We start from the raw sequence: 25,249 nt of genomic DNA, 5'->3' as shown, positions 1-25,249 counted from the left end.
GTTGCTGAAGACTGGATTCAGGATGGTAAGCCTTTTTCCTTAGGCCCAGGATCAGATGCAGAAGACACGATGAGCGTTCTGCTGCAGAGGATGCAGAATAACGCAAAGCAAGATTCATCCATCGGGTGTGGTTTAAATAGCCTCCTGTAGTGCTTAGGTGTCTCCTTCCACAGCCACGCCTAGGTAAGAAAAGAGTTCCTGCTTTCCAGAAGAGTTCCAGTGTTCTGAATCTAGGGAGTGGCTCCTGCCCCACCCAACAGGAAAAGTAGTTCCAAACAGAAGAGGATCAGAGGCTCAACTGGCAGGCAAGTAAGCAGCATGGTCTGCTGCAGGTAAGTCCACCCAAGCATTATGAGCCCGGCGCTTCCAGCGCTGGGACTGGGCATATTTATGAACCTGGTGCCACTGGCGCCAGGACTGGGTCCAAAAGGTCCCAATTGGGACTGGTTGGCACTCGGAACCTGGGTTATGGATCTGCTTCCAAGGGAGTTGGGAAAACCCTGACCTTTTGGAAGCAGAGATCATGACAGGTATCAGTCTCCCCAACTCACCGGCTGTGCTGACTTCACTGGCACTGCTTTGTTTTAGGGGCCATGGACAGTACCACAGCGGCAAACGATTCTCCCTCCCTTGACTATCGACACCGGAGAGCCCCAGATACCTCTGACACACAATGCAGGATTCTTTAGCCTTGATTCCTGGTTGTATGTTTCCTATTCTCGAAGGTTCATGAAAGTAAAGTTTTTTCATTGACAAGGTCAAGGGCACTTCCCTCCATGCAATCCTCGTCGATCTTGACGTCTTCCGCCTTCAATTAAAGTGCTTTCTTGGAACTGCTGCTTCCTTGTGTGCTTTGTCTTGCTCAGAGTGTGCTTTCCTGCTCTACCTTTTATCCGTGTGGGGCAGTGTGATGGAAGTCCAGTATGTGTAATGATCAGTAATTGCCTGACCCTGCCTGACCATTGTATTGGGACATGTCAGGTCGTTAGTCATTTTCTCTCACAGTGAGCTGTCCGCAGGAAAGAGTTTGTGTTGGAAAAGGGGCAGGGTTAAGTTCCTAAGTATCCTACCTGGTAGGATGAGGTAAAGGTGTTACAGGGAAGAGGATACTGCATCTCGCCATTCAGTGTCCCACTTTCACTCCCTGAAGACCCCTCACCCAGGTGATCCTCCTGCACTGGTCCATCCCCAGATACTGGATCCAAACGCGATGGCCATGTCTTGGTCATCTGGATGACAGATCCTCGGGGACTAGCGGGTGAGACACCTTCAGGTTTCTCACTGAGGGGACCTGTAGCAGGTGGTCAGTTTAGGAGGGGTGCAGTCTGCTCTTGAGGAGGAGGATCTGCCTCTATTTCTGGACCTTTTTTGGCCTCTTTGAAAATTCGGTTGGAAGGACTCCCCCTATGAGGAACACCAGGATGAACTCTGCCCACCCTGGTTGTAGTGGAACGCCGCTGAGTATTTGAACCTCCTCTCTGCACAAAGTGTTTGTTTGTGAGTTGTCACAGGGATTTGAGGGTGTCATATTCCTCCTCGACCGATTTGCCGAATAATTGGTTGGGCTCGATAGGCATGTTAAAAAAGGAGCCTTGGGTCTCCAACTTGAAACCCGATTGACCTAGCCATGCATGACATTTCATGAGACTACCTTCCACCACGATCCGCCCCGCATTGTCTGCTGCGTATACATTATTCTTAAGGATGCAGCTTGCTACTTGTCTGCCTTCAGCAACTGTTTGTAAGAGTTGTGTCTTTAGGGGTTCTGGGTTCAAGTCTATTTGCTGTGAGATCTCGTCCCACTTGTGGCTATTATAACTAGACAGTAGCGTAGTGTTGTTGGCTATCCTCACCTGGTAGGTAGCTGAGGAATCCACATTCCTGCCTAAGGTGTAAATCTTTTTGCTCTCCTTGTCAGGAGGGACTTTGGCAGAGGCTAAAGGTGTGCCGGCTCTCTTCCTTGTGGTGGTGACTAATAGAAAGTCAGGCTTTAGCTGTCCCCTAATGTACACTGGGTCTGATAGGGCTGGCCTAAACATTTTCTCAGTGTGTGGGTTGACTGCCCTTGTAAGACTGGGGGTAAGTAGAGAAGGCTGAATGCGCCTTTGGACAGATTGGAGCACTGGGATGAACAGTCCTGCAGATCTCTTATCCCCAAGGATTTCCTCTACACAGTCTTTATCGACTTCAGCTTCCTGGGTATGGATTTTAAAGTGTTTTGCAGCTTTTGAAAGAAGATAATTGTACTGCAGCTGGTTGTCCATAAGGGAATCAGCCACTGGTTGGTCGGTATGGTCTAGGGATTGGATGATGTATACATCGTCGTCATAGTATTGATCTGTATCCTCTATGTCCCCTTGGTCTGCTAATGAACCAGGGTCTTGTGAACCTTGAGTGTCATAATAGTATAGGTCATCAGACACTGCTTGATGGGTAGATGTACTAGGTTGTGTTAGGTCCAGGTTGGCTTTTTTTGCATCGGGCTGCTTGTTAGCTGCTTCGCCTTGAGGTGGCCCCTGAAGTTGGTAAGGTGTTCTGGGTGTGATCCACAAAGTCAACAAAACTAGTCGTTCAAACAGTGTTTTTGTTCTTGTTGATTTTATGCATCATTATGAATGTATATTTTTGCCTGCCTTTTTTTAACGCATCATGATGCATTCATTGGTATTTTTGTATCATGCTCTATGTGCTTTTATGGTATTGAAATTGATTGAAACTAGAGATTCTTTTCATAACCCTATCAAACTGTTCCACGGTCCATTGGGAGGAAGGTAACACTTTGGAAGCAGTTGCAGGCAAGGGGTCTGGAGCAGGATGATGTTTGTGGTGCATTTTCCTGAAAGGGTGTCCCTAGGGGCAGAGTATTCTATATCCTTTGAGCCTTGTGATTTTGAGGGTTGTGCTGTGGAGGAATTTGAGTTTTTCGACATCTTTGCCTTGAGGAGGGTGTCAGAGATGTGTTTTTTAATGAGTTCACTCCTTTTTGAATGTTTAGCGAGAGCCGTCGATGCACCTTTTCGACACATGTTCGCCGAAACCCGAGGATTTACCAGTATTTTCACACAGTGTTGGAAACGGACTTTGGCGTCTGTGTCGGGTGCCTGTCATGTGGTGATCGTGAACTTGATGGCCCAGAGGACAAGGATTTTTTTTACCTTCCCTTCAACACCGCGTCTGGCATAATGGTCGACGACATGGTCGATTGTCGACCATGGGGGGGGGTGTTTAGTGTGGCATGCAGTTGAAGTGCCTGAGCCGCTGGGTGTCGTCTCCGTAGCAGAACCGCCGGCCTGCCTGTTGGATTCGGGGGCACGCATGTAGGAATCCATCGGTTCCTGATCGCCCTCTGCGTCACTTAGGACGCTGATACTGCCATCGCTGGAGGCTCCCTCGATGTCCATAGTGGCCCTGCCTGCACGGCGTGGTGGGCCCAGAGTTGTTTTCCGGTCCTTTAAAGTTTTGGGCCTGAACAGTCTGCAGGACTTGCACTGTTTTTCTGCATTTTTTCTAAACCTTGTATCAGAGCTTCACATTAATCTATAAATATTGTTTTCTGTTGTTTTTACCTCTCCTCACCCTTGTAAGGAGAAGAAAAGATTGTATGGGTTTGACCCAAAAATATCTTTGATTTATGTGGTTTGACATGCTCGCTGCATCAGTACAAAACAGTTGTTTGTTTCTTTTGCTCAGGCATGGCTGGGAAATGTGGGTGCCAAACAGACCACCTTGCACTGGGTAGGCCTGCAGATTTCTCAGTGCTGGGATAAAGTAGGCAGGGAAGTGTCAAAAGACCTCTGGGCCCACCCTTCTAGAAGTTTCTTCAGCCTTACAGTGAGCGGTGCCGGTGATGGACATTTGCCAGGTTGCAAGACGGCCCTCTTTACATACATTTTCCAAACTTGACTACTTGGGCTTGATAACAAGACATAATGCTCACTCTGGGAGAGCAGTATTTCAGAGGCACATGTAACCACGCTCTGATTCTGCAACTAAGTACCTCATGTTCTCTATGTATCCGCAATCTTGCCTGCGTACACTTTCATGCTTAGCGCCTTGATGCCTTTGGGATGCAGTGCGCTCTATAAATGTAAAAAATAAATAAAATTTTTGATTTAAAGGAAATTACACACTGTGCCCTTCCCCAGCCTGAGTACTGCATTGGTAGTCTATCAAGATGAGGAATCAGTTAAAGGATGCAATCCATTAGAAGACAAAATTACTTGACACGTTATTTTATTTCTATGGATTCTCATTCCACAGATTCCTCATCACCCTTCCGGCCTGCCCTCACAAAAGGGAATGTGCCACTCTTTCTTAGATTAGAAAAATATGTTCTTTTTGAGAAGTTTGGTTCCAGAATTCACACTGATTAAAGGTTCCCTCAGCTGCTAATCATGGGAGGGGAAAAAGCAGAGAACTGTGGGCGTCGGCAATGGTATTCCCCATTTGTAGGACGGTGACGACATGTCTGGGCTCAGGGAGTTAAGATTGTTGGAGTTGGTCGGCACCAGGCTATGCTACACCACCTGCTGTAGGTTTCTGAGAACAACATGCACAGGAGGATATTTATCAAGATGAGGAATCTGTGGAAGGAGTATCCATCAAAAGAAAATTACATGGTAAGGTATTTGTCTTTTAAGTGGATCACTAAGCAAGGTGTTGCACTTCGTACTATGTTCTGAAAGTCAAGCTCAGTGCTTTCCTGACCACAGGTTGATGGTGTCATTCCTGGTTTACTGACATCCATCTACATAACAGGTAAGTAGGTCATGTCGGATATATTTGTTAATGGCCAGTTTGCCGAGCTGTAAATACTGCAACTCATTGTAATCCATATTAGTTAAATGTCTGTTGCTTTGTTTGGAATTCAAGTGTATGTATTACCCGCACAATTTATGGTATTTCTGATCTCTATTTATTTTTGATAATAGTAGTTGAAATGTTTGACGAAAACCTACATGAAAAGACTAATGAGCAAGGAGGGACTCGGAAGCGATACTATTTTGAAAACCTAAAAATCAGCATTCCCCAGATTAAGCTAAGTGTTTTCACATCCAGCAAATTACCCTTAGACCTCAAGGTAAGTTGAGACATATACTTTAATAGTTAGTTCAAGCATGTATCTAATCAATGCAAATAACATTTTTTCAATTTCTTGTTACCCTTTGCACTGCCAGGATCTCTTTGTCAGGGACTTCTTCCAAATGTTACCTTGAGTCCTGGGTGCAATGATGCACTCTCCACTCCCGCAGACATTAAGGGCATGTATATATACAGCACAGGGTTAATTTCCCTAACCTCAAATACATTGGACTTGAAATGTAATGTAATCTCACCAAATTCCTATTTATGATGGGTATATTCCTACCATGAGTTGCTCATCTTTGAAATAGCTTCTCCAGGCACTCAATGGATTGGTAACTATTCTCACAACCACAAGGGGCACATTGTTTCTGGCTTCTCTTAGCGTTGTTGACGCCCATGACTCCGGATGTGACACCAGAGGTCTGTGCCCCATTTCCCCAGTTCTTATTTTCAACATAAGAGCTGGGCCCCAGCATCCAGAATGGGTATGTTTCGCCCGGCACTGCTTTCTTGCTGTTGCCATCTGGCAATGTTACTTAAATGCTTTTTGTTGTGGTGGCTCGTCTCAGGGCCGATTATCCTACTGAAGAGACAGGGGAGAGTACTTTTCAAAATGATTCCAGCTTACTGGGGCCATTCTGACACATTTTTAAAGGATGTTTGATGAGGGAGGCAACTCAATTTGTTTTGGCCTCGAGTCTCTTTAAATGAGCAAGCACAGGGACTTCCCCACAGAATTCTACACCCCTGATGGTGGTATTGCTGACCTAGCTGCTTATATCAGAAAGGTCATTGGGTTTGACACATTTCCAGAGTCAAACATTGTCCCTGAAACTCCCTTTGGTAGTGTGAATGCGTCATTCCACTGCTCAGTGGCAGATACCATTTAATGTCTAGGCATTGCAGCCCCTTCTTTTAACAGAAATCAGAATACCCTGACTGACATCTTGGATCAGAACCCTTTCGGTTTTATCATTTTGGGGCCAGTACAAGAACTGTGGGGAATCTGTCCCTTTCAGCTGCAAAATTTGCAAAGACGCAGTGGGCAGATCCTGCTGGCCCAGTTTTCCTCTATATACACCCTATGCTTAAGAGTATTTTATTCAGACCTCTATAACAGTTTAAATGTGTCTACCTTTACATCCCTCCATCCTGACAGAGAGAGCAATCAGTAAGAAGGACTTGGCCAAAAGGTTTTGCTTTTGACAGCTTTGGGGTGAAGACAATTAATGCCTTCTATATCTTAGCCCACTCTTTAATGACCCCCTTGAATGTGGTAAGATGCATCTACCAACTTGAACCCCTGACATGCAGAGCCATTGCTCAATGCTTTTTGCGGACAAGTAGTTGGCTAAATCATCTTCTGGCAAAATTGGACTCTGCAGACTGGGTGTTCAGGTCTTTGGGAACTTGATTGGTAGTCCATAGGCAGTGCTGGATGTGACCTCTAGTTCTTTGAGCCCCACTCTGTTCCTTCCTCTGTACCTTCTTTCTCTGACTTATCATTAACACCTATTTTCCTTTGTATTCATTTTTAACAGCAACAATCTCCTGTTTCCTTGGGGCTGCAGTGAACTGCTCTGTAACATAAAGAATTTAAAGTAGATGTAACAAGATTGTGGAATGCACACATGTAATTTAGTTGGCATATCGCTGGTCAATAGGATTTGTTTCTTCCACTGACTCATAGGGCGAAGCGATGCTCTAGAGTTGACTGTGCGCTCTATAAATCAACTGTTTCATTCTGATATTTAAGAACAAATTTAAAATGAGTTATGTCATTGTTTGTAATCAGGATTTCTGGAAATATTTTATCAGTGTACTTCCTGGGAAAAGTCAATAAAAGATTGCAAGATGTGCAGTAGTCCACTTAAATGTGATGTTGCTAATATAATATGGACCGCGGGGACAAGGGCGCGGGTGTTGGCGTCCCGCGGAGGGTGTTCTGGCCCAGGAGGGCCTCCATACTTGTGTGCAAGCCACGCCCCCTCCACTACTTTTCCCAGGACTCTCGGCCCGCCAGGGTGAAGCCCGCGGGGACAAGGGCGCGGGTGTTGGCGTCCCGCGGAGGGTGTTCTGGCCCAGGAGGGCCTCCATACTTGCGTGCAAGCCACGCCCCCTCCACTACTTTTCCCAGGACTCTCGGCCCGCCAGGGTGAAGCCCGCGGGGACAAGGGCGCGGGTGTTGGCGTCCCGCGGAGGGTGTTCTGGCCCAGGAGGTCCTCCATACTTGCGTGCAAGCCACGCCCCCTCCACTACTTTTCCCAGGACTCTCGGCCCGCCAGGGTGAAGCCCGCGGGGACAAGGGCGCGGGTGTTGGCGTCCCGCGGAGGGTGTTTGCGGACCCGTGGTGGTGCATCTTTTGGACTCTGTCCCTTTGACCCTGAGGCGGTACACGGACACAGTGTTGTGGCGGTGAAGAGGGAGACTCGGCTTGGATACACCTGGGAGAAGAGGGTGAAGTAAGTGCAGGCGAGGGACGGTACGAGGAGCTGTTTGCCTGTGTACCTTGGACAAGAGGGTAGAATCATTGGGGTGGACCTACTAAATTTGCAATGTCTCTCCTCAAGTCCCTAAGAACTTTGAAAGCCCAGGGACCACCAAGGAAACCCCTCCCTCCATTGCCAGCTCTCTCACCCTTCCCCCTCCCCTCATTTTGTTCAGAGGTTCTTCTCACCCGCCAAACGAGTGGTCCCAAACCCAAGCGAAAGGTCCTTGCTGTGAAGAGGTCTTGCTCCCAGGGTCAAAAGGGAGCGCCAGCCAAAGCTCCAATCCCGGACGTGCAAAACTCTGTCCTAACTTATGGGGGTGAGTCCCTCCCATGTTCCCCCGAACCCCCACTAGTGATGAAAGATGGGGGCTGTTGGCTGCCACAGGGGGACAGTATAGCCGCCGGACAAGGGACCAGGGAAGGTCCAATACCCACTAACCATGGCAGTATGTCTGACCCTTGCGCAGGAGGGGACCACACCTCCAAGCCTCAGGAGGACCAGGCCATCATAGGCCCCAACGGAAGAAGACATCCAGGCCCGATGTCACGTCCATCTACTGCAGATGTGCTCTCTCCCCTTGTCTCCACCTTGAGCCTCAGTCCCCCCAAGGTGTTATCCGTCTCCGGTAATCTTGGCCCCGGATCAGAGATGCCGGAGTCCAATGAGGGAGATACTGCAGGAATCAGAGTACTAGCCAGCAGCTATCCCTCAGTAAGCTCCACTCCTGCTTGCAACATTGTGGCTTCTACCTCGTCACTATGTTCCATCATTCGTGCCAGCCCGGGAAAGTCACTTTCTAGCTCCGCTCTGGCTAGCCCAATTGCGGGGGGCAGTACATTTATTGATGACGACCCTGTGTGCAATCTTTCCCTGGACAATAGAAGTCTCGGGAGTGTACCTATGCCCACAGAGTGCCCGTTGGTCAGCACTTCTCTCTACCTATCCCCACTCAGGGTGTCCATGCAACCAAAATGTGAAACCTCCCCGGCTGTAGGGCCGGTTATTAACCCCCCAACCGAGGTGGTTCTGTCACTCGGGGGGTGTAAGTGCAACCAAGTTTTGGCCGAGTTGGCTGCCATTAGAAATTTGCTCACAACTCTAATACTCATTAAGAGGAGGGAGCAAAGGGAGGGGGAGCCCTTCTCCATTCCGATTGTCTGTAAGGGTCTCTCCGACTTCCCTCTGGTACACCCCAAGGATCAAACCCCCCTGTGTCCCGAGACTATAGCTCCAACATCTTCTTGCCCCAGCCTGTTGTCTGAGTTTGCACATTCAGACATTGGAAAAGATCCCAGGGCAGGTGGCACCAAGCACAGTGAGCTTGGTGGGGTGGTGGAATCTGCCCCAAGTCTAGTAGCCTTAAAAAGCCCTAATCATGAGGGTAAGATTGTCCTTGGTTCACGGCACAGAGTCGGCCCATCTCAGCTTCCTGTTCACGACCAGAATGGTCGAGCTACAGTGTATCTTCACAGTGTACCAAAAATGGAAAAGAACATGTTTGAGTCCAGGGAATCTCTTGTAAACAAAAGTGTACACTGGTTACGTTCCGTGAGGGGATGTTCCTTTGTGTCCAGGGAATCCTTGGTAGGCTGTCGGAGATTGGCCAGTGTGGGCAAGAGCCCGAAGGACATAGTGGAATTGGCCTTTTTGGACTGGAGACTGGCGAGCAGGGTCCTGGGTCAATGGGGGGGAACGGGAGGGACACCAGGGAGCGGAATTCTAATTAGCCCACACTCTTACTTAGGCTTTATATCGCCCATGAGGCCAGTTAGGAGGTCTTACCCCCTGTCTGGGGCAAACCTCACTCCCCTGGGCCGTGACCGGACAGGCTTTTTGGGGATCAAGCCCAGGCAAGGGGAGTCATCCAGAGGGTGATGGGGGCCTTTGTTTCACCCTTTCCTTTCCCTAAGAGACTTTTTGCTGTACTATTCGAGTATATGGTTTATTGATTGTAATTGCTTTTTCGGTATCTACTTTTATCTGTCTTTTATATAATTGGTGTCTTTGTAATGTTGAAAACGTGTAATTTATCTCTTTTTGTCGTTTAATGGAATTTTTTATAATTCCGAATAAACTTGTTTGATGTTGAATATGGACCACACAGATACTAGTACATACCAAACGTGTCGAAAAAGATGTAGACCGATGATCAGTGGACCTCTTACAGATCCAGAACCAAGCGGTGTAAAAAGTCAATAAATGTCAAATAGAACGTGGAAACAAAGAAGAAACTTTCATCTTGAGCACAGACATGCTTCTGTCCCTGTTTAGAGGCTCTCCAAGCGTAGCTAGTACGTAAAGTACACAAGTACCAAAATGAAACACATATTCCCAAAAGCTGTTGGTTACAGAAGACATGGAACTCTCATTCCCTGCAAGGGCTTTTTTATAGGTTTGTTACAAGGTCTGATGGTGGAGCCATACGATGCTGAGAAAGAAAGGTTTGTCAATTCCTGCACATAAAGTAAAGACAGTATATACTGACTCGCAGAAACATGCAGTATGAACGGGAAATTGCGCACAAGAGAATTTTATACTAACAGTTCACCAAAGAAAGGCCATCTCTAGGCATGGAACACAGAGCTTTACTGCAGAGGCTCTGCTCCCAGCATTCACAAAGTCAAATTTCAAGATGGCAGTGGGCGTTATCAAGGCTCAGTGTTCGTCCACACGTGTGAAAGGACAGAGCAACATGGGTTGTGGAGAAGCAGCAAACCATTACTGCTTAACAAATCCTGTTCCCAGCTTGAAAACAAACAGATGATTGAATGCAATTAAGCAAGGGAGGTTCCGTGAGCCCAGACAGCACACTGTATAAGCAGCAGTGGTGTGATAACATGGGTTTTTGGAGGATGAAGAGGAGCTTTGGTGGCTTGAACAGGAGGGGATTGAAGTGAAGTAGAAGGAAGGAAGGAGGGCTGACCGAAGTGGCCTCGGAGAATGTAATTACCAGTGAGGCAGTGGGGAGGAGCAATAAAAGGAGTCAGTTCGCCAGAAGGCAGGAGTAGGGGAGAGAGAATTTGTGAAATGAGGGGAACATCAGGTGGGGGTGGCTGGTGGGGAGAGCTGAAGGAGGAGAGAGTATAGAGGAGGCTGGAGAAGATATCAGGAGAGCAGGAGTGTATTGTGGTTGGAGGTGATGGCAAACGAGAACAAGTAGTATATAAAGGAAGAGACATCAGCAAAGAGGATGCTGAGATCTGCGAGGAGGAGTTTGGGAGGGACATCTGGGCAAAGGAGTCAGGGATTACTGAGGAGGGGAGTATGGTGGAGGTTTTTAGGAGAACATGAAGGTGGAAAGAAGGCAAGGTGGAGGAGAGAAGGAAGCTGTAGGAGCTGAGGAGCAGCAGGCATATACTGCAAGTGTGTCTGAGAGTTTTGATGAGGGGTGGAGGTGGCGCATGAAGCACATGTCAAGAAGGTACAAAAGAATTTAAAGGAGTGGTACATTGAAAAGGAGAGGGAAGGAGGAGCAAGAGGGGTATCTATTGGTAGGAGACTATTATGGCTCTTTGAGGGGGCAGAGGAGAACTGGATTTGAGGAAATCGAGCCAGCACAGGAAGGCTGGGAGAATCTCTGCATTAAGCCTTTGAAGAGTCTAAGGTTTCTTGCCGTTTTGGTGGCCGCTCTGGGGGTTCTTCTATCACATTGAACCCAGGGACTACTTTGCCCAGCCTATTGTGCATGCGCACTTAAGGGCCCGAGACCCAGCAAGGGGTTTCTTAAAATGCCAGGACTAGAAGCAGAGAACCTGAACTTAGACTAACAAGCAAAGAAAAAAGTATGGGGACACTCAAATCAACAATATTGTAAATGACTGAGTTAAGAGAATAGATCTTTAGACGTGATGCCGGCTTGAGGACTATGAAACCTAAAACCATTGTTTTTTTTAAATAATATATTTTTTATTGGTTTAAACAATAAACCAAAAAACTCAAGGCAGATGTTTCCCCAACCATATACACACGACTTATTCATGTCTCCAGTTACAAAGGTCATACAAATGATTATATACATACGTTACTCGGCTTCATCCCCTATACACCAGGAGTTAAAGGGTCTCTTTGTCTTCCCATTTCCCCCACTCTTTGAGGCTTTGTTGGGACAGCCTCTAGCTTGTAAATCTTATGTTCCAATATTGCACTGCACATGTGTCCATATCAGCAGCCCATTGGTCCAGCGTCGGGGGGTCCGGGCGCCCCATTTGTGTGCAATATTCCACTTCATTAGTCCCATCGCCGTGGTTAAGAGCAACCCCTCCCATTTATTGGCAGCACTTTCATCGGGTTTCCCCAATAAGAGTATCTTCGGATCTAGGAGTAAATTGCGGGCCAAAATCTTGGTTAATTCAGTACATCACTCACTCCAGAAACCCTGAATTCGGGGGCACTCCCACAGGGTGTGTATAAAGGTTCCCTCCTCCCCACCACATCTGAGGCAATTCGTACAGTGTCGTTCTAGGATAAAACATTTGGTGCAGGATTTCAACTGTACCAGGCAGAGTCCGGAAGAGATTGCAATCTCCCGGGGGTACATTAAGATTGGAATCCAATCTTCAGTGTCTATAGTGCCAACATCTTTCTCCCATTTAGTTTTAAGACGCGTAAGTTCAGGGGTGGCAAAGGAGGACATGGCGTTCTATAGTATGGAGGTGCATTTAGTGGGAATGTATGCCGGGAATATATATTGCATTCTATGGGCGTGCTCTCAGGCACGGTGGAGTCCATTGGGATGTGTGTCTTCAAGGCATGAGTTAACTGTATATAGTGGTATTGTTCGGTTGCTGGGATTTGGAATTTCTGCCGTAGGGTCTCAAAGGAGGCCACTTTCCCATCTGCCAGGATGTCCCCGATTTTCGTGATCCCGGCCTCCTCCCATGTGGACCACGGTCTAAGTTTCCCCATTTCGACCAGGTTACCATTATGCCATAGGGGTGGCATGGCAGTTACTTTGTCTTTCCATCCTACAAAAGTTTGTGCCTTCCTCCAAACCGTCGTAATGTGCGCAGCATTTGTCTGTGGCAGGGGTCTTGGAAGGGGGAGATAAAGCAGATGTAGTGGATCTATGTCATGAATAGCAGCAAGTTCGGCCCTTATGTGCGGCAGTTCCCATCCCCATGAAGCAGGCCATTGACCACCGCCATTTGCGATGCCCAGTAGTAGGTCTGAAGGCGGGGCACTCCCATACCTCCTTCCCAAATCGATCTCTCCAGGGTGGTTAATGCAATGCAGGGTTGTCCCCCACCCCATATCAGCTCTCTAAGGAGGCCCTGAAGTCGAACAAATTTGGACTCCAGGATTTCAAGCGGGGCATTTTGGAGGACGTATAGGAATCTAGGCAGGGTCATCATCTTAAAAAGGGTGGCCCTGCCCATAAGGGTCAAGGGGAGGAGTCTCCAGTGACTAACGTCACTAGTGAATCGGTCTATAATGGTTTCAAGAATGTGGGTTGTATAGCGTGTTAGGTCTGTAGATACATGAATCCCCAAGTACCGGAAGTCGTGTTCTTCAATTTTATATGGGCAGTGTTGGGGGACAGCCTGTGTTCCGCCTTTCATCGGAAATAGGATAGATTTTCCCCAGTTGATTTTTAGCACACTGAACTCACCAAATCGAATGAGAATCTGTATCACCACAGGACAAGTTCGGCTGGGTCTCCCAAATACACTAAAAGATTGTCAGCGTACAGAGATGCTCTATCCTCATGTCCCCCCGGCCATCTAAATCCCGTCCAAGCCTTGATTTGATGAAGGCACAAAGCGAGCACTTCAATTGCGAGGGCAAAGAGGAAGGGTGTTAGGGGGCATCCCTGTCATGTTCTTTTACCAAGGGGGAAAGGCTCAGAAGGCCACCCATTCACTTTCACTTCTGCCTGTGGGTCTGTGTAGAGCAGTTGTATCCAGCCCAGAAAAGTGTCCCCAAATCCCATTCGTTGCATGGTTTCCCAAAGGCTGTCCCACCGGACCGAGTCAAATGCCTTCTCAAAGTCAATAGCTAATAGGGCAAGTGGCATGTCTATGATGGGGGCTCGCTCTAGCAGCAAATGGAGCCGCCTTATGTTCATTCGTGTTGATTTATGCGGCATGAAGCCGCATTGGTCTGGGAGGACTAAAGAGGAAATGACCGATTGCAGCCGATTGGCTAATAGTTTAGCAAGGATCTTGGGTTCGCTATTAATCAACGTGATAGGCCTATAAGAGGCACAGGGCTCAGTTGGTTTTTCCGATTTGGGAATAACGACTATTGTAGCCATGAATAGGTCTGGTGGTAGGGTTCCTTGTTCTCGGGCCCGGAGGAACATTTTAGGGGGGGGTGCCATTTTTTCCCCACCCAGTTTCTTCCAAGTTTCGATCAGGAATCCGTTGGGGCCCGGTGTCTTCCTAGATTGTAATTGGGCTATGGCTTCGGTAATCTCTGATTCAGTAAGATCAGAATCCAATTGTGTTTTTTGCTGTTCCGATAAGCAGGGTAATGTGATATCGTCTAGGAGTGAGCAATTCAGTGGGGTTATCGGGGTGCTATACAAGGCAGCATAAAAATTGGCAAAGGCCTCTGTTTTTTCACGGTCTGATTGGCACTTCTCGTTCTGTGGGGTAATCTCCCTGACATGGTGTTGACCCTCGTCCCTTCTCTCTACGCAGGCCAGCATTTTACCCGCTTTGTCCCCATATTCATAGATCCTTGCCCTGGACCCCCAGTGGGCTTGTTTGGCGTTATCTAGCTTAATGTTCCGGAGCCGCTCTCTGGTGCTTTTAAGGGATGTAAGAATCTCAGGACAAGGATCAAGAACATACCTAGTCTCCCATTCGCCCATTTCTTCCTCAGCCTCTGAAATCTTCTGAAGCAGCTCTTTCTTTTTATTCGTTGTCCAGGATATTATCTCTCACCTTAGCACTGTTTTGTAGGCCTCCCACATCGTTAACAGACTATCGACCGTAGTATAATTTATTTTGAAATATTTGTTAGTTGTCTCACTGAGGAAACCCAGATAGTAGCTATTCAATCTCCATGTTTTGTGGGGAGCTTTACCCTGCATACTCAGTACCAACATTAGCGGTGAGTGGTCCGAGATACCTCGGGGGAGCAGCTCTGTGGTCTTTACCCTGTGTACATTGGTGGCCGGGAGGAAGAGATAGTCTAATCTGGACAGGGAGCCATGGGCTCCCGAGTGGAACCAGTAACCTCTGGCTCCGGGGTGGAGATCTCTCCACACATCTCGGAGGCCCAGGGCTGACACAAACCTAGCTAATTTGGTAGGGGTGATTGGGTTGCGGTATCTGATATGGGTGCGATCCATAGTGTTGCACATGACATCGTTGAAATCGCCCCCCGGGATCCACATGTCAGGTTGATGTTTTGACATGAGGGTGGTAAGTTCATCTAGTAGTTCCTCCCCCAGTCCCGGCGGTGAGTACACCAAAGCATTTGCTATTGTTTCCGCCTAGAGTGTACCAAGGGTCATCACGTAGCGGCCCCTGGGGTCTTGATCTACTGTCAGTGGCACAAATGGAATGTGTTTATGTATCAGGATCAGAGTCCCTCTGGACCCCATTGTGTATCCCGCATGGAATGCAGATGCATAGTTGGTTCTACGAAAGAGGATGCAATTGGTCCCTGCTAGGTGTGTCCCGGTTATCAGGGTGATATCAGGAGAGTGTCTATTCAGGAACTGCGTGACAAGATGCCGTTTGATCCCAGATCCCATCCCGTTCACGTTCCATGTCATCAACTTGAGGGATCTGGGGTGTTCAGCTGGCGGTGGTCGGGTTAGTGTATCGTGCCAGATTCATGGACCCTGTATGGCCCAGGAGCAGGAATAGTGTGGAGGTATTGGCTATAGCGGGGATGTATTAGAACAACACACGGCAAGTCGTGTGATCGGTTAGCCTTGTAGGTACCCAGCAACTGAAGAACAACAAATAGACAACGAAAACAACAAAAAAAACATTGTAAACATTGTAAGTCGTCCACCCCCCTCCCAGTACTCCTCACCAACATGAAGTATCTGTCGCCCGAACTTCACTAACGACCTAAAAGATTACGTCGCCAGTGCAATTAACTAGTGAACTGTTTCTGTCCCCAGCGGAACTTGCTGTTAAAGCGTAAGTCGAACGTTCAGTTGGAGGGGGTCTATAGTGGCTGCCAATAGCGTGTCTCCTTGGTGAAGATGGAGTGTGGTCACGGTTTCCTCGTTATGAGCTCCAGACCCGCGTTGTTTCACGACACCTTGCATAGTTTCTAGGCGTCCCGCAGTCAGAGACGCCCATATGCAAAAGACCCAGGTCGGCCCGTTCGGGCCATCTGCAAAATTGCGATAGTTAAGGAGCTTAGCAATTATTGTTCTCTGTTTGGGGCTCCATATCCGTTGATACAGTTGGGTTACTCGTGGCATATTGGTCCATAGTGCTCTGCGTTGTCGTCTTTTTACTCTTGTCTTTCCCTCATGACACCGCAGACCCCAGCCAGGGGTATGGTGGAGGTTTGGAGAGCGGCTTTTATTTCATCTCGGGGGGGCTCGGCAGTAGCAGTAGCTGCGTCAGGGAGTCACCCAATATGGTGTCGTGAGTATGCGCCATTGTGGTATTATGGTCACGGGTGTGGTACACTGGTGCGGGGGCGCTCCCCCGTCCCAGTGGGTCCAGTTAGCACCACAGTGGCCACGGTCGGTGTCACAAATCCTCTTGGGTCTCCTCCAGTATTTAGAAAGGGTAGCAGAAGATAGGGGGAGGCCTTCCCCCCTGACCCCGGGAGAGGTAACTCCCAGTGGAAGTTATTGTTGGAGGCTTTTATGATCATTGCTATGGGAAGGCCAACGAGACTGGGGCACGTATTCCATATATTTGGCCTGGTACAATGTCCTGAATCAGCTCTGAGGTGATGGCAGTCGTACACAGAGCTGTCTCCTCACCCAAGAAAGGGCAGTTTTCTCGCCTGCTAGGTCGGGCTCTGGGCCGTATGAAGGAGGGCTGGCTGCAGTGACACCTCTAGGCCTGGAGGCAGAGAGGTGGATTCATGGTGGATGGCCTCCACACTTTGAGTGCAGAGAGAGTCCCCCTTTTAAAGATCCTACTCCCGGGTCTGTTCGCCCGTTCCCAGTGCTCGGGGGAATATATCAGGGGGACGTTCACTAACCTCCAGGTCCGCGGTTCGGCGATTGCAATAGGTAGACCGTGGTTCAGCCCACGGTGCCGGGTGGTTTCTGTGGCAGGTGGGCTCCAAGAGAGGCGCAGTCCTCACACGTAGGTGAGCCTTAGGGTGAATGTTAGTTCATAGTGGCACAGGCCGTGCCTGTAGGTCCGTTGCAGGGATATGTGAGCTCTTGTGCCTGCGGGGCAGCCCCGCGCCCGCCGCGACGCTCCAGGTGTTGCGGCTCAGGTTTAGTTTTGTTCGTGTTTAGCCCCCGCAGCTTCTCCTAGGATCTGGGATGTCAATTACTCCCGTTGAAGCGTCGCCTGGAGGAGGATGGAGCCACCACGATTCAGGGCCTCATGGCCAGTGTTCCGAGGTCCTCAGAGGCCTGCTTCTTTGTTTTTGATCCGGCGGCCCCACGCAGTCTCGGGCCCGGCCGGGGGGGTTGCATCCATCATGTGCCTCTGCACCCTGCGGTGGATGCGCGTGGCGAAAGGCCAGTCACCTCTCCGTGCCAGCACTGGGTCGGGGGTCGTCCGCTCCCACCTCTTCACCACTGGTTCCTGGTGTAGGTCGTTATCCGGGTAGTGCCGTCCCTCCCCCTACGGTCGCTGGGCTGCGGCGGCCATCTTGGCGGAGTCTCGGCGCTCAGGAGGAAAAAGATACCGTCGCATATCTCGAGAAAGGTACCTCCGTCAAGGTTCCAACTTCGGTCGGGGGTGCAGCACCCCAGTCCGTCACCGTCAGAGTGTTTTGACAGGAGTCTGTCCAGCCAAGAAGGATATTTAGCAGGATATTTTGGCTGTCCACAGGAGCAGTCGGGACTCAAGTCCTCTCTGCTTGCATGCTGGCCACGCCTCCACCTAAAACCATTGTTTGAATCCCAATGCGAAGATATCTTGCTGATTAGTTCTACTTTCCTAGTGTAAAGTGATAACTCCCTCGAAGGAATCCCCAGACTGAAGTATAACAAAAGAAACTCAGAGGCTTATTGCTTAACCTTAACATTAAGGAAAAGCCACCCAGAATCTTGGTTTCATTCTTATGCCCAATTGGTACCCTTTAATTGTTTGCCCTTGTTGGTTATTTAAGAAGTTATGGAGCTGGGAAGTTACAGTGAGGAGTTCTGTTTATTTTGGCTCAACATTGCATCCATCCTTAATCAAACTTTAATCTTTCCTCTTGTATATTTGTTGTTAATCGCCCTCCGCTTCATGACACCAGTCTACCTTCTCTCTCACATCTCCAAAGTCCTTAAATGGGTGGTCTTTAACCGGATTGCCACACAGCCCAAGGCTAAAGTTCTTTGTGACCCCTCCCATCAGGGATCTGTCCACCACACTGGAACAGCACTGACCCACATCTCCAACGTTCATACCATGGTCTGTCACTCCATACATCCTCATCCTACTTTATCTCACAACAGCCTTTGATCCTGAGTACCCCCCTCTCTCTCTCTTTGCCCTCCTCTCTCTCTTCCTCTCTCCCTCCTTCGCTCTTCCTGTTTAACCTAGGCATCCAAGAAACTGTACATGCCAGGATGGTTTTCTGTTTACTGTTATCATTTTCCATCTCCTGCAACACTTATACCCCTGATCTGACTCTCACAGCCAATGGGTGGTCCCCGAGATGCCATCCTCAGCCTGCTTCTCTTCACCCTTTGCAGCCAGCAAACCTACCACCTCCTTTAGCTTCTTGTTCCACCTCTCATATCTCTGTCTTGTGGCTTTCTGCATCGAAGTGACACTTGGTTGTCGTATGCTGAAGTCCTCTAGTATTGAAGTGTATGTATATGTACCTCCAAACGCTGCATATCCAACTGCTCCCTCCTTCCCCCGCATCTTTTATCATACCCCAAAGGCCACAAGCTTGGGCTTCTCTTTCACAGTGACCTAAAATTGTACTAATTCATATCATTCCCTGCACCTTAGCTAGGTTGAACCGATTTCATTTCTGCTAAATATCCATAACTCTACTAAAGCTGTAGTTCTAATGGAATCCTTTCTCCCACTGATTCCTCATCTAAGATGATCGTATCCCTGTGCAGCTGTTCTATGAATACATTACCACCACAACAGAAAATCCTGTATATTCCCCCTGGCTGGGTGGGCGGGCCTAGATGAGGCTGGCTGCCGAACATGGGTCTGCAAAGGGCAACAAAGTTGTTCCGGTACCTGGGAGTGAATATCTGTCATGAAGCCCAGCTTTCGCATGAACAGAACACAGTTAAAACATGTAAGGAAATAGTATGTTTCATAGAATTCTGGAAGAAATTACTGTTATCAATGATGGGTAGAGTAGCACAGTTTAAGATGATGATCCTTCCTTGCCTGTTGTATTTCATCAGTGTGCCTTTTTGTATCCCCAGGTCCATTTTCAAGGAACTCAATGCCACATTGGGGGGTTTATCTGGAGCGGGGGGAGACGGCAATGGTGCTGGGCACGTTATGAAAGATTTATGCACGGTGAGGGGTTAAAGCTACCACACATGGAGCTATACTATTTAGTGAGGCAGTTACATTACGTCGCGCAATGGTTATCTGACATGGAGATGCAGGAGACTATGCTGTTAAGGCATGCAACAGCGCCATATCTACTGAAAGAAGTATTGTAGCTAGATATTAAGTGAATCGTGAGCCCTCTGTATATACTGTCACTGGGTAAGGGAATTGTGCAAGGACCAAGCACTTGTTGAAGCTGGGGGATCCCTGCTCCCAAAACATTCCATTAGCTGCTATATATGCTATATATGGGATGGATAGAGGGGACCTTATTCTCATTCGGTCGCAATGGGAGGAAAAGTGGGTGGTGGTGCTGGGGGACATGACTCCAGAAGGGAAGCTTCTGGAATTTCAAGAATTGGTAGAGAACGCAAGGGTAAACCCTAGTCAGTTCTTAACGCCAGCTGGAATATTACCCGAGGCCAGGACTAGATGAAGTATATTCCCGAATGCTTGGTAGATGACACACTGGAGGCATTATATGTCGTGGAGGAAGGAGGACATGGGGTTTCAAGACTGTCAGAGATTGTGAGTGACACTACAAATGGATACTGTGATGAATCAGACGACATTGTCCCGGAAATAGGGAGAAGAAACAGTGTACCCACACCAAAACACAGGAAACTGCTAAAAGTCCCCCAAACTCCTTGTATAGTAAACTCGGAAATACCAGACAGATCTCTTTGTAAAACACCTAACACGAGAACTCAAATCTCACATGGTTATATGTGCTACTGCAATGTGACGCCAGTTACAGGAAGTAGTAGTACTGGGATGAGGAGGCCGTGCATGGATGACAAGAACCCAAGGAGGAAGCATATACAACGGTCTAGTGGTTATAACATCAGTGAAACCACTCAATCAATAAAAGCCGAGAAAGGAAGAAGCCGAGAAGAGAAAGACAGTGGCAATAGTGGAAGAGAGTTAAGGAGCTGCAGCAGAAGTAGAGGAAACTAAAGCCCCAGAACTTGTCAAAGGGGAGAGTAAACTGCAAACCCCTGTTGCGGAACAAGGAGAGAGGCCAGCAGGCGGCAGTGGCTTGGAACGCCAGCGCTCAAGTGGTGTGGCTGACACCGCAAAAAGTCCATTGCAAGGGCGAGTCAGTGAGATTTGGCTGAGCCCGCCGTCCCTCTGGGAGGAGGAACGCTGGTGTGCGAACACAGGTAGCATGCACAACCAGGAACAACAGCAGCATTTCAGGCAGCCAGATGAACTGCGCATAAACGCAGGTGGAATTTACTCTAATGCACAGAACTTTCCAACAAGAGGGGAAAGAAGATGCCTTGAGTTAGAGCAAGCCACAACCTGGTTGCAGATAAAGACATGGGAGCGCTTCCTTGATTGATGTCGACAGCACTGGGACATGGAAAGTCAGCAATGTCCAGGGAGAGTAGCAAGACGCAATCTGCAGTGAGGAAGAGAATCGGGCTGCTGCAGTGAAAAGTAAAGGTGCAGGGTGTGAAGGAGGAGGAGACGTGCTGAACAGATGAGTGAGAAAAACTACATGGCAAGGTACCGAAAAGGGGAGGGGGAGAAGAATGGATGGTTTGTGCTATGAAAAAGTGTCATCCTGTCAAAGAATAACTAAAGACACAAGCAGGCAGCTACATAGGGGACATGACTGCTATCGTTCTGTAAACCACAGCTAGCGACATCATTTCGGGGTCACCATGGGTCGCACCTAAGACCCCTGATGTCTCCCTTGCTACCCCGTGGTATCCCTTGCTACCCCTACAAAAAAATATATTTGCAGGCTCCTGGGCTGTGGCTAGCAGCATGTGGCTCTTTGTTTCTGGAGTGGCTGGTTTTCTGATAGCTGTAGCTGGTAAGATAGCTCAGTGAGCCGAGCGCTTGCTGCTGCAGTGTGTGCGCGCTCTGCATGTTTAACTACCGGCAAGGTCAACTCAGCCTTTCATCCTGCTGAGGTTGATAAATGAGTACCAACACAGGTTGGGTGATATTGTTTGTATATTTGTTATATATGAAGCGCTTAAGTGCTATTTAATAACACATCATTATCATTTGAGCTTGGATGTCACTTGCATTCACAGTAATTTGGTAATATGGGCCTATACACACTGATATTAACGATACAGATGGTGATCCATTCTTGTATGAAATATATATCACTTTACAGTTATATCGTAACCACATTTTTTGTAGTGTACTTAGAAACAATGCTATGTGATGCCACTTCATGTTTCGTCACGGGGTGAAAGGCCGTGCTGCATCGCTTCCTGTAATGTCACTTCAGGGTGGGATCTAATGACATCACTTCCTGTGATGTCATCAGAGGTCAAGGGCCATGTGATGTCACTTCCGCTACCCCAGGGATTTTGGTGAAATGACGTCCCTGACCACAACCCCATTCTTAAATGTCCCGGTGGTGTCGGGGGGACCTTAGGACCTTCAGTAGCAGGTGAAAAGACAAAACCTGGGAAAATAAAGAAAAAGCAAGAAAAGTATATTTAGATGTATTTGATAATAGAATAAGCCAATTTGGCCAAAGGTTAGGGAAGCGCAAGACTGTACTTACCAAAAGAAAAGTCCAGGGACGAGGAACAGGCGCAAACTCTTTACCTTTTTCCATAAGGAAAAAGGCAGCATAAGGAGATCTTGATTGAGGTTTAAGGGTGCGGAGCAGAGGTCAGCGGACAGGTCCATGGCTCATAAGGAGAAGAAGCAGCAGCACCACAAGAGGTCCTGAGCGATCTATACAAATCTGAAATTGATATCTGGTTGACCATATTATGTCAACTTTTGAACCCCAACATTTCCATGGCAGAGGTTCCAGCATCATGGACCACTGTGAAAATCATTCAGTTGTTTAAAAAAGGTATCTGGGAGAACCCTGCTAATTATCGGCTGATATCCTTATTAGATTCTCCAGGGAAGATTTTTCGCAAAGTCTGTGCTACATCATTTGCTGACATGGATGGCAAATAATAACATTATTATTCATCATCAAGTCAGATACCATGGACCAACATTTTCGCAATTTTATCCTCCTCCAAAAGTATGTAATTCTGTGGAGAGTATACATCTATGCCATCTTTATAGTCTTAAAAGCTGCCTTTGACAGGGTTTAAAGGGAAAAACTATGGGTAACATTAGGGCATGCAAACAGCCCATTGGCCCTTCTCAGTGCTATTGAATGCTCGAGGAGGGGAAATAAGGCCTTTGTCAGATGGAACCTGGGTGGTGATACTACTGAGGCCATACATATCAACAGGAGGGTCAGACAGGGAAGTGGTTTGGCCCCAACTCTTTTTTGCATTCTAATGACTCCAATCGTTGACGGGGTGTGTGCTATTTCCACAGAGACACCTACATTTGGGTCAGAGAAAATTCTGCTACTGCTTTACGCAGACGATGCAATTCTTGTCTCTCTGTCATAGATGGGGTAAAGAAGCAACTCAGTATCTTTTGTGAGGGTTGCAAAGATGCAAAGATCTTTGCCTTGAGATAAATACAGGATGGACCAAATGTATGGTCTTTGGTCCTAATTCCAAGAAAAAATCTCTACAATTAAGACTAGCGATAGAAGGCCATTTTATTGAACAGGTGGATAATTTCAGCTATTTGGGTACCCATTTCTCGAGTAATTGTAAATGGATTGCATGTATTGAAAAAACAAGCATGAAGCTTAAACACGGCAGCAATGCAACAATCCAGTTTCATGCCAGCTGTGGAAGTGGTGCTTTCTCACTTACCCCGGATGTTTATAATCTGCGGGTTAAAGTCGTGGCTATGTACAGTGCAGGAATATGGGGCTATCAATATCATGCTAAATTGGCCGTTTTCGAGTATACATTTCTGAAAAGTGGGCTGCGCCTGCTAAAGAATACAGCAAATTATAGGTTACTAACTAAACTTGGCCAGGGTAGTATACTGGATGATATCGCTCTCAAGTCCATAATATACTGGATACGTCTCTGGGCATCACCTGACTAAATATGGTGAGGCAGTAGGAGATCGTCTAGGCAGGCAGGTGGGACATCTGTTCCTTGGTTTACACGTGTAAAATCTTGAGTCATTAGTCATATGTGGATCAATACTGATAAAATGTACTACAGTGCAAAAATCATTATAAAAAGAACATACAAAGAAAACATTAAAGCCAGAATCTAGTGAAAGATGCATGTTGGCCAGAGATTACCGGCCCCACAAACTACATTTCCCGATAGAGAAGTACATTGACACAATAACAGCCATCATATACAAGGGCACTAGTTATGAAACTTTGTTTTGGCATGTTGCCTCTCACATCCATTACTTAAAAATGGAACATTGTGAATACAGACCTCTGCCCAACATGTAAGATTAACAAGGAAACGTTAGATAATCTTTTTTTTTTCTTCTGCCCTGGATATGGCCAACTTAGGTCGCTTTACCGTAAACCTATTCTGAGAGAGAGGAATATTCTTTCAGTTAATTAAGCCATTTGCCTGTGCAATTCTTCTGACAATGATAATCGCTTCTATGACAGGAACTTATACTCACAGAGCATGGCTAATAGAATGTTTTTTCACAAAATAGCCTCTTTTGGTTGTTCATAGTGTTTAGTATACGCGTATCTGATATAGTTGAATCGAATGGTTAGAAATTGGATGTATAGATTTAGTTCTCAAAATCTCCCCTTTTTAAAATTTCCTTTTTGTATGAACAGGTATGTTGTTGAAGTTTTTTTCTGCAGTCTTTATTGATCCTCCATTCTAGTTCTAGTTTTCGTTTTTTCCTTTTCAGGCGCCTAGTGTGAACCATTTTGCTGTTTCTCTTTTGCGTGATGGACTGAAAGGTTTTTCTTTTGCGATCTCGTCGATTGTTGTGGTGATCCATTTGTGAAGTATATCTATTTTGTGTCTGTGTCAGCTTCGCCCATGGTCGTTTGTGGTTTGGTGATCTCCAGTCGTTAAATTAAGTTGGAGTTTTTTATGGTTCTCCAGTTTCTTTTCATGATGATTGGTAGTTTTTCTTTTTTCCTGGGTATTGGGGAGGGCAGTGTGATTACGAAGGGGATGATGAGGTGGTCGCTCCAGAGGATATGAATTGGTGGTGCTGTGGTAGTTCGTTTTCTGTTGGCGAAGATTGCATCTAGTGTATGTCCTCCTGTGTGAGTTGCTCCTTTGACCAGCTGATGTAGTTCCATTGTTGTTAGTTGGCCAGTAAGAGATTTTTGTGAGGTTGTGGTTTCTTCAGCAAACCAGATGTTGAAGTCTCTGAGGATAATCAGTTAGTTACGCTCAATAGCTAGGTTGGTGATTGCTTCTATGAAGTTGTCTATGAAGGCTACGTTGTACGTTGGTGGTCTGTATATCAGTATGAATTTCAGGTTTGTTCTAGGATTTGTTGATAGACGTATGAATAGGGATTCACATTTGTTGATGTTTAATGGGTCTTCCGCTTTAATTTCCAGGTGTTCCTTGTGGATGATTGTTAGTCCACCACCTCTTTTTGTTTTCCTGTTTACTTGGATGCACTTGAAGGTGTCGGGCAGGCAGTTGTTGAGGGTGATCTTGTAGTTGTCATCTAGCCATGTTTCAGTTACGAAAAAGAATGTCGATGCCTCTGTCACTTAGAGGTCATAGATTTCGGTGGTGTCTTTGGGCATTGATCTTGCGTTGATTAGATTGCAGTGGATCTTTTTGGTATCATTTGGTTTATTTTCTGTTCCCTGTGTTGGTTTGTGGGCGTTCAGTTGGGGTGCTTTTATGTTGCCTCCGAGTGGTAGAGGTTCTGTGAAGGCGGCTTTGTCGTTGAATCGGTCTGTGAGATTGATTATTGGATCGCTGACTTCTATTGTTTCTTCGTCTCTTGTCATTTGGTGTGGGTATTGATAGAGCCCATCTGTTTTTGTGGCGTAGGGAGTCAGGAGGTTGGCGTCATCCCTTTCTCTTCTCTGTTCCCCTCCTCTTTTTTTCTGTTGTTCTGGTGTTTTATTTATCCATCTGGATATAATGGTGTCGTTGGAGTATCTAGGTTCTTTGGTTGGTGCGAAGTACGGTGTAAGGTAGAACGATTTTTCTTTTGTGATGATTGGTC

General features: G+C 47.2%; 1 protein-coding gene across 1 annotated transcript in view; it reads left to right on the top strand.

Annotated features, from left to right (window-relative positions):
* The window catches only part of VPS13D (vacuolar protein sorting 13 homolog D), a 3,263,180-nt gene that overhangs the window by 2,920,388 nt on the left and 317,543 nt on the right, over positions 1-25,249 (top strand). Inside the window, exon 63 of the mRNA XM_069610908.1 lies at positions 4,932-5,080. Within this exon, the coding sequence (XP_069467009.1) occupies positions 4,932-5,080 (149 nt within the window). The remainder of the gene's footprint in view (positions 1-4,931; positions 5,081-25,249) is intronic.

This window comes from Ambystoma mexicanum, chromosome 8, assembly GCF_040938575.1.
Source record: "Ambystoma mexicanum isolate Mex_15411 chromosome 8, UKY_AmexF1_1, whole genome shotgun sequence".
In the NCBI taxonomy this organism is placed as follows: domain Eukaryota; kingdom Metazoa; phylum Chordata; class Amphibia; order Caudata; family Ambystomatidae; genus Ambystoma; species Ambystoma mexicanum.
The sequence above is the reverse complement of the archived record's forward strand: the minus strand, read 5'-3'. Positions and strand labels throughout refer to the sequence as shown.